The sequence below is a fragment of the Lissotriton helveticus genome, chromosome 7, assembly GCF_964261635.1.
Source record: "Lissotriton helveticus chromosome 7, aLisHel1.1, whole genome shotgun sequence".
Lineage (NCBI taxonomy): Eukaryota > Metazoa > Chordata > Amphibia > Caudata > Salamandridae > Lissotriton > Lissotriton helveticus.
In genome coordinates, this window is record NC_136068.1 from 1,433,474,494 (window position 1) to 1,433,491,624 (window position 17,131).

Consider the following 17,131-nt stretch of genomic DNA (forward strand, 5'->3'; position numbering starts at 1 on the left):
TTACATAGGCGGCCCCATACCTCTGGTATTAGCAGAAGTGGATCACATCAAATTCTGCACAAGCGCTCAGCATACGAATGTTCTCTAAGTGTGTGTGATCATGCCTACGCAGTGCATTATTAAACGCCCCAATATCAGAGGTGGCCACAGCTGCATATATGTTATGTCTAGAACGTGCGCTGATCAGTCCGAACAACAACCACAGTGTTGAAATAACCTTGAAGGCCTCGGCACTCACTGTTCAGACTAAGCTTACAAAGCAAGGCTACTAATGAAGAAAAACATGTTATTCTCGTGTGAAGCAAAACACTCTGCTAAACTCTAAACAATTAATAAAGTGTGTGCCATGTGCAAAAGGCAGCAGAAAGGAAAAATGGCGTTTAAACTCATGTCAACCTAACACTGTGTGAATGCAAGGCTCAGCCCCACGACAAGAGTAACACACACTATTTGTGTAACCATGACTTACTTGCAATAAATGTTAACTTACCTGTATTCAATTTCCATGCTGTTAAACAATATATTTTTTTAATCTCCCCAAAAATATTTCAATTACAAAATAGAAAGCATTTTTGTTCTGATTTCCCATCTTTCTCTCCATATTCAGGAAGACGTGCCTGTTATTGCTTACATGGGGTCTGGTGGAGGCTTAACTGCCACAATTTCTTTAATGTCCATGCTGGAGGAGCTGAAAAAGCAAGATCTCTTAGATGCTGCCATGTACACTTATGGATGTTCTGGATCAACCTGGTAGGTGAATCTGAATAGAAAGCGTTGTGATCACCCCTCACACTGTGCTCCATCAACCAGTTAGGAGATTGTTCTTTTTCCTCAAGAATCGTGATAGACTTCACTGTCAAATAAAATAAAATTGTGTCTTAAAAAGTACTAACCCATAGCTCGTAAACATGAAGAGGGAGTCATCAACATATCCACATGCAGCACAGAATAATCACTTATGCACGTGTCTTCAATTAGTAAGTACTCCTCTCATAAGGATTACCCTAACCTCATAAAATCAGTATGATTTGTCATGATCACTTCAAGGGTGTCTCCACCAATTCGCCTTCTTAACTTGCTTCAAATGTGGCATTTTATCTGCAGAGATATACTGCCCCCACATGTTTTGACTTTCTAAGCTCCAAAAAAGGGTAAAAAAGGCTTACATTTCACATAACCATGCAAAAACTAATCACGCACAATTTCAGGAAAATTACATGAAATTAAACAATATTAAGCAAAATGCAAACATGTCATTTTGCTCTATATTTTGGAATAAAATGCAACCTTTCATCAATTTTTGGTATGAGGACGCATTTAACAAAATCACTGAGAACAGCAGCCACTTATGTACTGGCTGTTCATTCACATATTTGTTTTACTGCAAATGATGCACTCACGGTTGATTTGTAGTGTGAATGATGCATACCTATTCTAAGCTGTGTAATGGTGTCATTTTGATGATAGCTTCAAGTAACTAGCGTAACATGAAATTATGCAAATGACATTTCCATTATAAGGACAGAACTCCTATTAACTGTATCACAGAAATCTGAGTGCGCTGGAACCTGCTCTTTAACATCACATGGCTGTCATTGCTCCAATGCCCCAGAGTCCAAGAGTGCGCCAAGACTATCCCCAATAACATTGTAGAGTACGGTGTAGATACATCAGCCTATTTATTCTCCAATGCCCAGTACAAAATAATTATTGATTCTAGTATTGTACTGAGTACCAAAGTATGCAAATCTGATTATATTTATAATGTTACCTTTATGGCATTGCTGTCCGATCTGCAACTAAATATGTAAGTGCCATCTCACCTCATGCATCACTAGTATCATGTCTCTTTTCGTGAGCTACATAGTGCACCTCTCATATACTGTAATTCCTGTATCTGTGTCTGCACTTTCTACCCCCAAACTGAAAAGTCACATTCCTAAGTAATACCTAAAAACATGATCAAATTCATCAAGGATTTTACCCGATCTGTGTCTATGGGGATGTAGCAAATAATCCTCATTTTTACCCTATCTGTTTTTACAAGCTCTAGAACTCTGTGCACTGTACCCTTGATAACAAGTAGAAAAGTGCCTGTGCTCCCCTTTTAAACGTGAATACATTGTCATGCTCCTAAATGGTACATTTAGGGGCAGATTTATGTTAACTGGCGCATCCCCAGGGATGCGCCAGTTAATGTGCGCCACAGTGCGCCACAGCTCCGCCACCCATGGTGTGCCGCATTTGCAATGCGGCGCACCATGGGGCAAAAACGGCACAGATGCGTGACGCATCTGTGCCGTAAAGGCGGCGCATTGCTGGAGTTGCGTCGCAAGCGTGACGCAGCTCCAGCAAAGCTCGGGGGTGCCCTATCTGACCAATGCTGCATCAAGACCTACGCCTGCTTCAAGCATGCGCAGGCTTTTGACGCAGCATTGTCCTGAAAGTGACTGAGTGAAATCCTATAGATTTCACTCAGCCACTTTTGCGAGGCGCACCTGCCCCGGAACGCCCACCCTGCGCCGGAACGCCTCCTGATGGCGCAGGGCTTTACAACGTGACGCATCTCCTAGATGCGTCACGTTGTAAATAGGGCGCATTGTTTGCGCCGCCGTTGCGTCAAATAAAGTGACGCACCGGCGGCGCAAGGCCTTCATAAATCTGCCCCTTAATGTTTCTATGTGTAACTAGTATGTAATGAAAAAATGAATTTGTTACAAAGTGTACCCAGGGCCTGGACCATAAATGCCTCTAGTATACTGCAGCACCTATTGTGCCATCCAATAGAGTTGTAGTGCAAACTAGGCTTCAGGTGAGGCCTATCATTAAAATAAGAGCCTGTCTGTAACTGTGTAAAACTATGAACAGGCCAGCAAAATGAAAACCTTCTATTAAACGAAGTAAAGACAGCATCCACAACATAAGTAAAAATGAAGCGCTGCAACTTAAAACTGTTAAAATAAATATAACACTTACTATATTTTGAAAGAATTCATCATTTTATTTTACCATAAAATCCACAAATAGAAAGTCAGAAATCTCAAAATACATCAAATCCACTAATGGGAAGCTGCAATTAAACTATAGAGGTTAGACCTATACCAAGGAGAGCTCGCCAACTAATGGGAAGCTGTAATTAAATTATAGATGTTATACCTATACCAGGAGACCACACCAACGAAGACACACACTGGAAATGCACAGATCTTTATTCTAACATGTGCTCTTACAGGGCTACCGCTAAAAACGAAATGGTAGAAATTGTTAGGAAATATAACCTCCACCCTAATATTACAGAAAAAGAAGTGAGATATATTTTACAAAAACTGAAAGAGGCCAGGAGGATCACACAAGAACCAACATGAATGATACTTAAGAATATCCAAATTTTCCTTACTGGCAGCATGCAAACTCCTCAACATGCCAAACTCTGAAGCCTAAAACATTTTTATTGTACGACACCGATAATAATAATTACATAAATATCATTTATGATACTGACAATTTACTAACCTTAACACAAGAATTGCTATTATAAGTTGTGCTCTCCACTATTCAGTGAAATAAATGCAATACATGGTCAGCGTCACAATCAATGGAGCCCACCAGTACTGATTTTTGATGACCAGCAGACTTTGATTCAGTGTAATAGAGAAAAAGAACTAAAGGAGTAAAGATGGAGGAAGAAATAGACAATAAAACATTAGAAAGGTCAAGAGGAGGGATAAAAAGAACCAGCAAAAGTGAGATTAAGAGGCAAGCAGTGTCTGGTGGTGGATTAAAGAGGCATGATTTAGAATCAAGACTACAGTATCTGGGTGTTTGTTACACTGACATTTGAGAACACCAGCCACAGGCTTCTGAGCAAATCTGTGGGTTAAACCTCTTATTCATTTGAAAACTAAGCACTGCCCATTAGTATGTGCATTGTTATCTAACATGGGAAGTACAATTTATGAGGATTTGCTAATTGAAATGCCCAACAAATCCTCATGGAGTTTCAGTTCAGTAGTGTTACTATCTTTTTAACCAGAGCATATGGAGGCACTTTCAAAAATACACAACCATTCTAGAATTTCCGCACAAAACAATCAAAATCACCGTAACAAAAATCATTAAACTTCAGAACATAATCATTCAATCCCCATATAACAAAAACATGAAACAAAACTAGTCTCATTCATGGATTAGTCTGAAGATATTTGGGTTGATTATCTGTATTGACAGCAAACCTAGTATAACATTCCACAGTGAAATGATTACAGCAGCATCATGTCCCAAGAAGTAATGACAAATAAACCTACTACCATTACGGTATTCACAGAAGGCACTTACTCATTTTGGTATTCACAGAAGGCACTTACTCATTTCGGTATTCACAGAAGTCATTTAGGAGTCCTAAAGGTAGGACTCCTAACTTTACTGCTCCTAAACTGAGAAAAATCCTAACTTTAAGACTTTTGGTACTCACAGAAGGTATTAAGGAGTCCTAAAGTTAGGACACCTAACTTTAGGACTCCTAAATGCCTTCTGTGAATACCGAAAGTCTTAAAGTTAGGACTTTTCTGAGTTTAAGAGTAGTAAAGTTAGGACTCCTAACTTTAGGACTCCTAAATATGTGTTTGTATTTATATATATAGCGCACTTCTACCCTGAGGTCTCGTAGCGCTGTATTCATACCGCTTTGGAACCCTTCCTGGCTTTCCTGTGAGATGTCCACTCCTGGGCACCCCCAAGGGGAAGCCAGGCATCCAAGCGCTGCTGGGGCCGTTGTGGAGATTAAGCAAGCTATTGCCCAGAGTCACAGAGTGGGACCCATGATTAAACTAGGCACCGAGGCGAGAACTATCAGGTCTGCGGAGATTGAGTCTAAGAGCCGCTGAGCCGGGAATTGAACCCTGGTCCCGGTCCAGACCTCTGCATCAGGGTCTGCCGCCCTAACCATTGAGCCACACTTCTCCACACAAATACCTTCTGTGAATATCGGAATTCTTAAAGTTCGGGTTTTTTTCAGTTTAGGAGTAGTAAAGTTAGGAGTCCTAACTTTAGGACTCCTAAATACCTTCTGTGAATACCGAAAGTCTTAAAGTTAGGGTTGTTTTCAGATTAGGATTAGTAAAGTTAGGAGTCCTAACTTTAGGACTCCTAAATGCCTTCTGTGAATGAAGTACTGCGTTTTTAAGAACCCAGCGGTGCCAGGGGACACACCCAAAGACTTCGAGTTCTCCTGTTTCAGACTACAGAAACACAGAGTCTTCTTGGTGAAGTCAAAGATATAATTTATTGGCTGCAGCCAGTAACAGGTATCCTAGAAGTACAACACGGTGTATATTCTCAGGAGACTGCTCAATCTTACAAAGCCAGCCATCCCTTTTTATACAAAATATTATGCTTTAGGCAAACATTCTTATTTTACAGTTGACCATTCACATATTTCTAAGACAAAGAAAAGCAGATTCATGATGACAAGCCCATTTTCAGTTTGTTCAGCCCACAATCAATTACCCGGCAAGGCCCAACACTTTTCATCAGATATCGGACGGACCCCTAATAAAAACGGGCACCTCCTCATCGTAAAGCAGGCCATAAAGTAAGAACAGAGACAGGTGTGAGTAAGATTAGACATAGTTGTGCGCAATGAAGGGTTTATGGCATGTTGTGGCTTGATCCCTAATCTCGATCGGCCACTGGGAAAGGAACTGGTCGAACAGGTTTGGCTTCGGGCATTGGAGTCAGCTTGCCCAGGTCACACAGAAGTCAGCAAAGGTGTACGTGTCCCTAAGACTCGTTTTGGCCTTAGTCATCGGCCTATGTGAGGGCAACCACAAAAATGGCTGCCATGCACAAAATGGAACCCGAGGGTTCAGGACGGAATCTCTGATTTCAGGGTGATCTTGTCACTCGAATACGCCGAAAATACACGTATATAGTATACTCGTCATTTTCGGTCTGCTGATACCAAATTCGTCATGCTACGAACATGTTTATGACATGGGTCCAGAATCCACGGAACCACAGCCCCTCCTTTTGCCCTTACATAGGCAATAACCTACACTCACGCTAATCTGAGTCCAGGTCTATATTCATAAATTCACTGAGATGTTGCTGTAGCATCATCCTATTACTTAGCTCGTCCCTCGATACAGGTTTCCTTACACACGATGTAGCACAGAGGCCACATATAGTAGGAGCACACTGTACGCACAGACAGAACAGGAAAAGAATGGCTAAGATCATCCCAATGACCATTAGAATCTTCCATCCCCAGACAGATAACAGTTCCCAGAACCATCCCATCAACGACCAATCTCCTTTATCCACATGAATAGATTCAGAGATCTTATGCAGTTTGGAAATGGCCTGGTACACTGTCGGAGCGTTATCCGGAATGAAAACACAGCAACTTGATTGGATCACTTTACATACCCCACCTCGGTCTGCAAGTATGACGTCTAACGCGACTCTGTTCTGAAGAGTCATAAGACGATCCAACTGGAGCACAGCAGTCAAGTTACTAAGGGCACCGGCAGTTTCAACTACGGTGGACTCGACCACCCTTGTCAATTGCCTTATATTCCTGCTGTTCACCATAGGTCCCCAAAACGGCAGAAAACCCTTCAAGAAATCTCCCAATTCTTGTCCTGCAGTATCTTCCTTATTGAAGACACCTCTAACTACCCTTGTCTTGTGGTAATCTGCTGCAGCTGTGTAAGTGGGAGGCAACAGGAACGAAACAAAACATGTGCCCGAGAAGTCAGGGGGCAACCATGTGTTTGCTCTATCATGACAGATGAAATAGGTACCCTTAGCTGTTAGAAACGAAGGGGAAGTCTCGGACGCAAAGACATACGTCTCATTGCATATACTCTTCCCTAGCTGAGCTCTGGGATTCTTGCCATTACCTTGCCGACCCAAATCGGGGAGGATCTCTTTGCTCGCTGGTTCTCACTCAGACTAACTCCATATCCGGTTACGTTCCATCCAATATATGCTAGTGTCTCATCTCTCGGGATAGTTTCATAGGAAGTAGCTCCCCTAATCATATTGACTATTCCCTTAACTAGAGCACTATTCTTTGGGTTATCTTTTACAGAACGTAGGGGGTGGACTTCGCAGGCATATATAAACATCGTTCTGTATGCCCATACAGAACCATTATGGCTGAATGGCAGGATCAGGTAAGAGATACCTTTATCGGTGGTATGGGGCATAAGACCACACACCCAACAGTTAGTCGTGTTCACTACTAATTGGTGTTGGTGCAAAAGCTGAACGAAGGAGTTATTGATGAACTCTGATCTTCTAACGGACTCATGTTCAGGCAGAGGATGAAAAGAATGCGAGGAAACAGTAGAAGGAGGTATGGGCTGTGTAGTAGGTGCAAATGTCACTCGAAAATAAAATAAAACATAACCTATTAGAAACATCATTACACTAAGCAACATAAAAATGCATAATATCAGAAAACGTTTCTTGGTCATCATTATACACATTTTGGCTTTAAAGTTCATCTCTTTGGCAGGTCTCTCCATCGCGAAAAACTCCATCCTCTAACTTTGCTGCTCGCGGAGGTAGGGTGTTCTGTGCTAAGGAATCCGCCTGTCAGTCCAAGGGAAACGCCCAAGGACCAACCAGAACCGTCGACCTTGTGTCTTCGGCTTGCACTACAAAGACTTATCGCCCGCGACCCTACAGCTGAACCCGGATGGTGGTTTGAAAAACAAAACTAAAAAAGTTTCTCAGATGAGAGAGCTGCACTTTCAAAAATAGCAAAGAAAAGGCATTCATTTGTCCATAGTTCTCGGCCTCAGATTATAACGGCTTTTTCCAGATAATGTCTGGTCTTGGAACAAAAGTTCAGGCTCTGTAGTGTCCAATCGAATTGACGGTGGCACAGCTTCTTGCAAAAGGTTGTCACTTTCACGTTCAGAGTTTGTTCCTTTTATACGTGCATCGCTGAAAGGCAGAAAATGAGGCACGGTCTCAGTCTCAGAGTCAGCAATACCTTCCTGGACCCACGGTCGTACGGCCGAGGCAAAGGGACGCTCTTACAATGTACGCCGTGGATCCAGTTCTTTTTTCCTTCCACTCGTACTGCGGATCTTGTTGACAAAAGGACTAGGTAGGGGCTGGTCCAACGGGGCTGATCATTCTTTGTCCGCTGGAAGTTTTTAACTAGGACCCACGATCCAGGATCGATGATGTACCCTGGATCTTCAGACACCTGAGGCAAAGTATCGTGAACCTGTTGGTGTAAAACACACAATTTAGCCGTCAAATTATACAGGTAATCAAGCAGTACAGGGTGTTCAATCTCACTGAATTTTGTCGGCCTTGGCACTCCCCATATGTTGGCCGGGCGGCCGAACACAATCTCGTATGGACTAAGTCCCACTCGCGAATGCACAGTCATTCTTGTCGAAAGAAGTGCTAATGGTAAAGCATCGGGCCATTTAAGGCCAGAGCTTGCTTGTATCTTGGCCAGTTTAAGTTTTAGAGTGCCATTGTAGCATTCTACTAATTCAGCTGATTGGGGGTGATTTACAGCATGGAATTTTTGTCGGATTCCTAGTCCCTCACATACTTTCTTCATCACTCGACCCACAAATTCACTCCCATTATCACTCCAGACCATTCTCGGCAAACCGAACCTAGGGAAAAATTCTTTGACAAGGGCTTTGGCTGTGGATAAGGCAGTGTTATCTTTCAGGGGGTATGCTTCTACCAATCTTGAAAAGGCACAAACAACAACGAGTACGTATTTCAAATTGTTGCACCTTTCCATGTGGATGAAATCTAGCTGCAAAGCCTCGAACGGATACGTTGGAGGCGCAAAATGACCAGCTGGAGTTGGGGTTCCCCTACCAGGATTGTATTTCAGACACACCATGCAATTCTTGACCACATTCTCTGCACACTTAGGAATTCCATCATTTTGCCATACTGGAGCCAACAACTTACAAATCCCTTTCACACTGATATGAGCCATTCCATGGGCCATTGTAACCACTGCAAGCACATACGCATCGGGTAACAACCATCGCTGATGCTCTGACAATTCAACCCAACAACCATTTGCATCCAATTTACCTGTACTCTCTCTCCACACACTCAACTCTTTCTCTGTAGCTTCAGCTTGAATAGACTTTACACTCTCTATCGTATCTTCACACATTCCAACGTCACCAACCCATCTTGCAGGGCCTGCAACATACATTCAACTCATCACATCCCTTGCTGTTTCTTTTGCGACTTCGTCAGCAAACGCATTGCCACGACCAACATCATCAGTAACCTTTTTGTGAGCACTACATTTCACAATCGCAACCTGTAATGGCAAGGTAAGTGACTCAAGGAGCTCATTCACCAACTGACCATGCTGAATCTTGGCTCCATGCGAAGTCAGAAACCCACGCTCTTTCCACAATCGTCCAAAACTATGAGCCACACCAAACGCATACTGGCTGTCAGTATATATGGTCACTTTCATTCCTTTTGATAATACACACGCCCTCGTAAGTGCAATTAACTCTGCTGCTTGAGCTGAATTATGTGGCATACGTGCAGCTTCAACAATCGTATGCAAAGTCGTAACAGCATATGCCGCAGTCGTATCACCATTCGGAAGCTTGAAGCATGAACCATCCACCCATAAGGTACCATCACCCTTCACAAGAGGAGTGTCCTTAAGATCTACTCTCCCTTTCGTTTCTTCTTCTGTCCTGAGAAAACAATCATGCTGTTCAGAAACATCTGTCTCTGCTACAATCGGCAACAACGTAGCTGGATTCAACGTGTTGCATCTCTTTATGTGTACATGACTTGCTAACAGTGTCAACTCATATCCTGACAATCGAGCACTAGTTAAGTGCTGTGTCTTAGTCCTGTTTAACAAAGTGTCCACTGCATGTGGAACCATTACAATCAATGTATTATTCATTACCAAACCAGCAGACTGTCGAATAGAAACAGCTGCTGCCGCTGTGGCTCTCAAGCAACTCGGCAACGCTCTAGCTACCGGATCCAAAGTCGAGGAAAAATACGCGCATGGACGCTGCTTGTCCCCAAAAGACTGTGTCAACACTGACAATGCACATCCTTCTTTCTCATGGACATACAGTGTAAAGGGCTTACTGTAGTCGGGGGTACCCAACACAGGAGCCGAACATAAAGCATCACGCAATTCGGAAAAACTTTTCTGACAATCTTCAGACCACGGAAGGGGATTTGTCGTATCTTTACAGGTCAATGCTACCAAAGGTTTGGCCAGCAAAGAAAAATTCGGTTTCCATAGTCTGCATTATGATGTAATACCCAAGAAAGCACGTACTTCTCTCTGTGTCATTGGCACACTCAATTTTGCAATTGCCGGAATTCTTTCTGGGGTCAGTTTCCTTCCCTCCTTCGATAAGAGATGACCTAAGTAGGTCACTTCTTGTCGACAATATTGCAATTTTGAAAGAGACACTTTGTGATGTAAGTCAGACAAATGACGCAACAACGACAACGTGGCTTCTTTACAAATCTCCTCAGTATCTGCAACGACTAGCAAATCGTCGACGTACTGAACAAGGGTAGCTCCATCAGGTAAAACAATCGTATCAAGCTGTGTTTTTAAAGCCTGACTATATATCGATGGACTTTCACAGTAGCCTTGAGGAGCGCGTTTGAACCGGAAGCTTCGACCTCCTAAACAGAAGCCAAAAATATCCCTGCTCTCCTCGGCAATCGGGATGCTGAAGAAAGCATTCTTCAAGTCAATCACCGAGAACCAAATCGCGGAAGCTGGAATTATAGTCAATAGGGCAGTTATATCAGGAACAACTGGAAATTGTGGCACAACGATTTTATTCACCTCGCTAAGATCAATCACAAACCTGTAAACAGGTGGCTGAGAAGGGTCGTACGCTTCAAAACAGGCAGAACAGGGCTATTGCAAACGTTGCCTCTTGTTTCTTCAACTACATCTTTTTCAATCAAGTCATAAATGATCGCTAGCAACGCCTTTTCACCTTCACTAGAGATCTTGTATTGGGGAATGCGTGGCATTTTAACATTGGCTTTCAATGTCATAACATATGGCGGTATTTCCAAAAGACCCACATCATTAGGACCAGTAGCCCAAAGAATATCCGGAAGAAACGACAATTCTGTCGGAAGTTTATCCTTCGACAAATACATTGGGGAGACCACTTTCTTACGCAATGTAAGTTGTACTCCCGAAGGAGAACAATACAATGTCGTATACAATCTTTTCAACAGATCCAATCCTAACAAGTTCTCACCACAACCTGTCGTCAGAATAAGGGGTGCTTTGAATTCACAAGGTCCAACAGAAATCGACATAGGACTAGAAATCGGGTTCCTAACCGGGGCGCCAGAAAAACCTACTGAAACATTTGTCTCGCCAGACAAAGGTGCGCCAGGGAGTTTAGAGTGCATAATAGAACTGTTCGTAGCACCAGTATCCAACAGAAAAGGTTCTGACACACCTGATGTAATCACATCAACACAAGGTCCACTCTGATCTACTGGAACTGAAACAACTCCCTCTCTTTGTCTATGGCTGTCCTAGCAATCATCACCTTCCATGTTCTCAACTTCTGCATAGTAGTCATCAGCATAGTACTGAGTCGTCCTACCAAACGCGTTATTCTGCTGATCAAACCTATTCATTGAATTTTGAGGTGGGAAGGGACGTGCGTTCTGGGGGAAATTTCCACGTCCTCTACCTCTAGGAGCTACTTTTAAAATGACCCTCCTCTTTACAATATGCACACTGATTAGGTCCTACAGGAAAACGTGGTTGAGAAGACTCAAACCCTTGCGAGCTTCTCTGAAACTGCTGAGGTTGCTGATAGTCACGCTGGCCACCACGAGGCGGATACGCCTGCTGTAAAAGAACCTTCATCTTTAATTCTTTAGTTTTCTTGTCTGCTCTATCCTTCTCATCCTTATCTCTATTTTCATAATACTGTGCCGTAGCCAATATCTGTGCTGAAGAAGAAACGGCCCAAGAACTCTCTGAATCTTTCAATTTCTTACACAGCTCGGGAAGCAAATTGTGCACAAACTTGTCAATGAACAACCGTTGACCACCTTCTGTACTTATATCTTGACCACTGTGGTCGATAAACGTCTCTTAAAACCCAGTGAAGAAATCAGATACAGTTTCCTCTTTCTTCTGCTTACATGCAGACAATTTATCCCAATTTACACGCATCGCAGGCATTAGAGTCTTCATGTAAGTAACGATCTTACCAGGGAGTTCTGCTACTAAAGGCTTAGGTTTAGCACCACCAACTTGTAGCGCATCTGCTGCACTAATATTAGTCCATGTGTCGCCTAACTCTTGCGCATGATCTGTATGGCGAATCAAACCCCATAAAGGCTGCGGAACAACATTCCCAAACAACATGTCTATATCAGCCAGATTCATGATACATGAGTCTGCAGTCTGAGATAACTCTTTATAGTACCCTGCAGGGTTTTTTCGGGGATCAGGTAGTGTCTGTTTAAGGGCCAAAACTTCAGCTCGCTTCCAAGGAACATGTACCCAAACATGCTGAAAATGAGCTGGTGCAGCTACAATATTAAGACCAGCATCAGCCTGAACTGCCTCCTTCCACACCGGAGGAATTTCTCTCATTGGATATTGTTTCACTTTCCTTCTAACAGAGGAATCAGGCTCAAACAACGACCTAGAAATACCCTCCCTCCTAAACGATAGTAATGTCGCAACTGCTTTCTCAACATCAGAACCCACAATCGTGCCTTTTGCAAACTCGAACCGTACACGGCACAAATCGGGCGGATTGGTTTCCAAATTATTGTCCTCCAATTCTTCACAAAGAAAAACACACATTTTCTCAAAAACATATCTTTGCTTCGGTCCTTCCCATTGATGGAAGACATCCATAACAGACTCTAGCTCATACCTTGTGGGGTCAGTAACCCATTTATGCGCCAAATAATCCAATGTTTCCCGCTCCCTAGAGTCAGGCAGTTGACTACGCAACTGTTTGCGCGTTGAAACAGGGGTCATACTTGCTGCTCCGAAGAGAGGATATAGAAGACTAGTAACTGTATCAGTCATTCTCTGGTGAACAGAGGGAGAAGTTGATGAAAGGACAGGAGGAAAAGCAGAGTGAGGCAAGGCAGACGCAGAGGCAGTATCAGAAGGAATACTGGGAATGGTAGTCGGTATAGTAGGCAAAGTCGTAGGAAGTAAAGGCGAAGCAGATGGCAAGGTCGGCGGCCCTTGAGGAGGCTGCGCCAGAAGAATAGGAGCCAACTGAGGAGGAGCTGGCGGCTGTGGAAGAACCTGAGGCAAAACAACTGGAAGTTGCACAACTAAAGGTTGCGGAGGTGCTGTAGCACTCTGCGCATAAGGGGGTGGTGAACTCAATAAATGAGACATAAAAGGATCTTTCTCGAGTTCTTTTGCTGCATCTTGTTGGAGAGGCGGCAAAACTGGATAACATTTGTCAATCGCCATTTTACATTGCCTGTGCAACTGCTCACTTGCTTGTTCTTCTTCGTTGTCTTTAAACTGTATAGCAGCTTGCATTATCGAGATACCCTTTCCTCTTTTATTCCTCTTTGCTAATTTAATTTCTTTCTGTTTGGCTTCCTTTCGCCATAGACGGAAAGAGTCAAACATCGCCTGCCGGGCTTTCTTCTTAAAGAGTCTAACCTCTAGATTATCTAAAATCTCCGTGTCAAAACTACCATATTGGGGCCATTTTAGGACACCATCCTTCCTGGTGTATCGGATCCATACTTCATTATACGTGATAGGGCCCACGTCATGCTTCACATAGAGCTCATAGGTTGGAGTTCCAATCGGAGGAACCGGACACGAGTCCTCCAATCGGGAATCCCTATTACAACCAAGACAAAACAAACTTCCAAGTCTGCTAAGACCAGGCATCTTCGCTCTCTAGTCTAGCTTCAAACTTCAAAGGATTATCGAATACGATAGTCTCGTGAATACACGAATCCCTCGGCTTTGGTACTTGCAAGTTCCAAATCAAAGATCCCAAGGGGATACCCAAACTAAGAACCAAACTAAGGACTGGTAGACGCTCAACTCATACTTAACTGAGGTATCGATGACGTCACCAGAAGACTTGTCTATCGTCTCGCTCTACAAATCATCAAAGGGTCCAAGACAGGGCGATAGTCAGGGCAGCAGTCCTTCGTAGCCGTTGGAGAGCGGGGAACCTTGCAGCAAAGACTTTCGGACCACGATGACATACAGGGGTCGATGAAGTGGTTGGCCTTCCTCCAGAATTTCACACGAAGCTCCTCACAAACCTCTGGCTTGGACCGGCACCGCTGAAATCGCCCGACGTTGGGCGCCAAATGAAGTACTGGGTTTTTAAGGACCCAGCGGTGCCAGGGGACACACCCAAAGACTTCGAGTTCTCCTGTCTCAGACTACAGAAACACAGAGTCTTCTTGGTGAAGTCAAAGATCTAATTTATTGGCTGCAGCCAGTAACAGGTATCCTAGAAGTACAACACGGTGTATATTCTCAGGAGACTGCTTAATCTTACAAAGCCAGCCATCCCTTTTTATACAAAATATTATGCTTTAGGCAAACATTCCTTATTTTACAGTTGACCATTCATATAAAGAAAAGCAGATTCATGATGACAAGCCCATTTTCAGTTAGTTCAGCCCACAATCAATTACCCGGCAAGGCCCAACACTTTTCATCAGATATCGGACGGACCCCTAATAAAAATGGGCACCTCCTCATCGTTAAGCAGGCCATAAAGTAAGAACAGAGACAGGTGTGAGTAACATTAAACATAGTTGTGCGCAATGAAGGGTTTATGGCATGTTGTGGCTTGATCCCTAATCTCGATCGGCCACTGGGAAAGGAACTGGTCGAACAGGTTTGGCTTCGGGCATTGGAGTCAGCTTGCCCAGGTCACACAGAAGTCAGCAAAGGTGTACTTGTCCCTAAGACTCGTTTTGGCCTTAGTCATCGGCCTATGTGAGGGCAACCACAAAAATGGCTGCCATGCACAAAATGGAACCCGAGGGTTCAGGGCGGAATCTCTGATTTCAGGGTGATCTTGTCACTCGAATACGCCGAAAATACACGTATATAGTATACTCGTCATTTTCGGTCTGCTGATACCAAATTCATCATGCTACGAACATGTTTATGACATGGGTCCAGAATCCACGGAACCACATGAATACCGAAATGAGTAAGTGCCTTCTTTGACTACCAAAATGGTAGTAAGTTTAGGATTTTGTCTTAAGTTAGTTCCGTGAATCGGGCCCAATACCACTATCTCTATCTGTGCATTTCGAACAGAAAACATTTCTTTTAAAGCAGTCCATGTTCCTTAAAGGAACCGGTGCTGATTTAAAAAACATCCAACGGAGCAGGCAGTAGTCCCCTGGACCACATTGTAGTGTCTGATGTGATAGCACTATCTTTAGTAGAATGCAGTAAATCAATTTTACATGATGTTGTCCTTTCCTTATTTCCAACACTTTAGTGCGTGCATGTAATCTCACACTCATGGTGGAATGTTGACAGGGGTTTTGACAGTTAAACCGGTGTCCTCCCATTCTTTGTCTTGTTACTACACACACCTACTCTGCTGAGACTACTTTCTTTTTATCCCATTTTATGCAAGGAATGTATTGTTCAGCTTACACATACAGAAAAAGGTCAGCAAACATAATAAACAGCAAGGAAATGAAAAAACAAATACAGATATCAGAAAACCAGTCAATGTATATCCACATGACAAAAGCAAAAATAAATAAAAGTATTTCAACAAAAATACATTTTTACCCGAGACTGTCCCCTATTAGGCATTAAATCCAGTCAGTAATAGCGGCCCAGATCTTGACTCCCATTGCACTCTTCCTTCTCCCCTTGCTCTTATTTATAGCTAATTCCAAAATATACATAGCAATTATTCTTGACCGCCAGCTCGAAAAAGATGGAGGGTTGGGGCTGATCCAATCCTTCATAATACAAGCATGTACCACTTCCATACAAATAAACAGAAAAGATACCATTGCACTCGATCTTGTATGTGCAGAGGTATCTGAACTAACACCAATCAAGACCAGTTCCCCAGTTATACACACAGATGATCCCATTATTTTTCCTACAAATCGTTCAATTGAACAAAATAATTCAACTAATTTGGGACAAGAAAAAAACATATGGACTGTATCTGTAGCGAATAAAACACATCTATTATATTTAGTCCCAGCAGAAATCCCCCATTTTGAGATCTTTCTTGGGGTGTAATACATATCGTATATAGCCATATAGTGCTGAGTACGCATCCTCCCTGTCATCAGAACGTGATTTACAAGCCTTAAAGATTCTAAAATGTTAACTCCCTCTTGCCCCAACTTAATTACCCATTTATCTTGACATTTCTTGACATCATCTGGGAGTATCTCAATCAATTGAGCATAGAATTGACCGATAGGTGTTTTTTCATCATTCTTTCAATAAGGAAGATCTTTCTCAATTGATGTTCAACTCCAGGACCTAACATATTCAGATAGCAGCGAATTTGCAGATATTTAAAAAATTCATGTTTAGCCAGACCAAATTTTGTTTGTAGTTCAGCAAATGATGTAAGCTGTTCGTCATCACACAAATCCCCCTACACAATGAATTCCCTTTAGGCGCCATCTATTGGATATTTGATCACGGAAGATTAATGGAAGTAGCCCGGAGGCTGATAATGGTGTATATGCGTTCATATTTGGGACCCCCTGTTGCCGCTTGATTAGTCTCCAAACAGAATATGCAGAATATGCAACCTTAAGTATTTAAAATAGCTGGGTTCTATTATTTTGACCAGACATCCGCTAGCCTCATCTGCCAACCCAAATTCATAGATTGGAAGACTATGGCAGGACAAGATTCTGGCCCTATCCCCCACTACCAAAGGGCTGATGAATTGCAGAACCGCTGCCCAGTATTAGAACATAAAGTATGGAATGCAGCAGCTGCCACAGTTTTTTGGCAGCACCATCTTCTTATAGGCCTTTCTATTCTGCCTATAACCCCACAGGAATCTAGAACTTATCTTCTCAAGCTTCTTAAAACATGAGAATGGAAATTCAAGTG

The 17,131-nt window shown here is 42.9% G+C and overlaps 1 protein-coding gene across 2 annotated transcripts in view; it reads left to right on the forward strand.

Annotated features, from left to right (window-relative positions):
• LOC144770336 (cytosolic phospholipase A2 gamma-like) overlaps positions 1-17,131 on the forward strand; it is a 902,397-nt gene that overhangs the window by 232,876 nt on the left and 652,390 nt on the right. For both annotated transcript variants that reach the window (XM_078654776.1, XM_078654777.1), the window contains exon 5: positions 608-750. In XM_078654776.1, the coding sequence (XP_078510902.1) occupies positions 608-750 (143 nt within the window). The remainder of the gene's footprint in view (positions 1-607; positions 751-17,131) is intronic.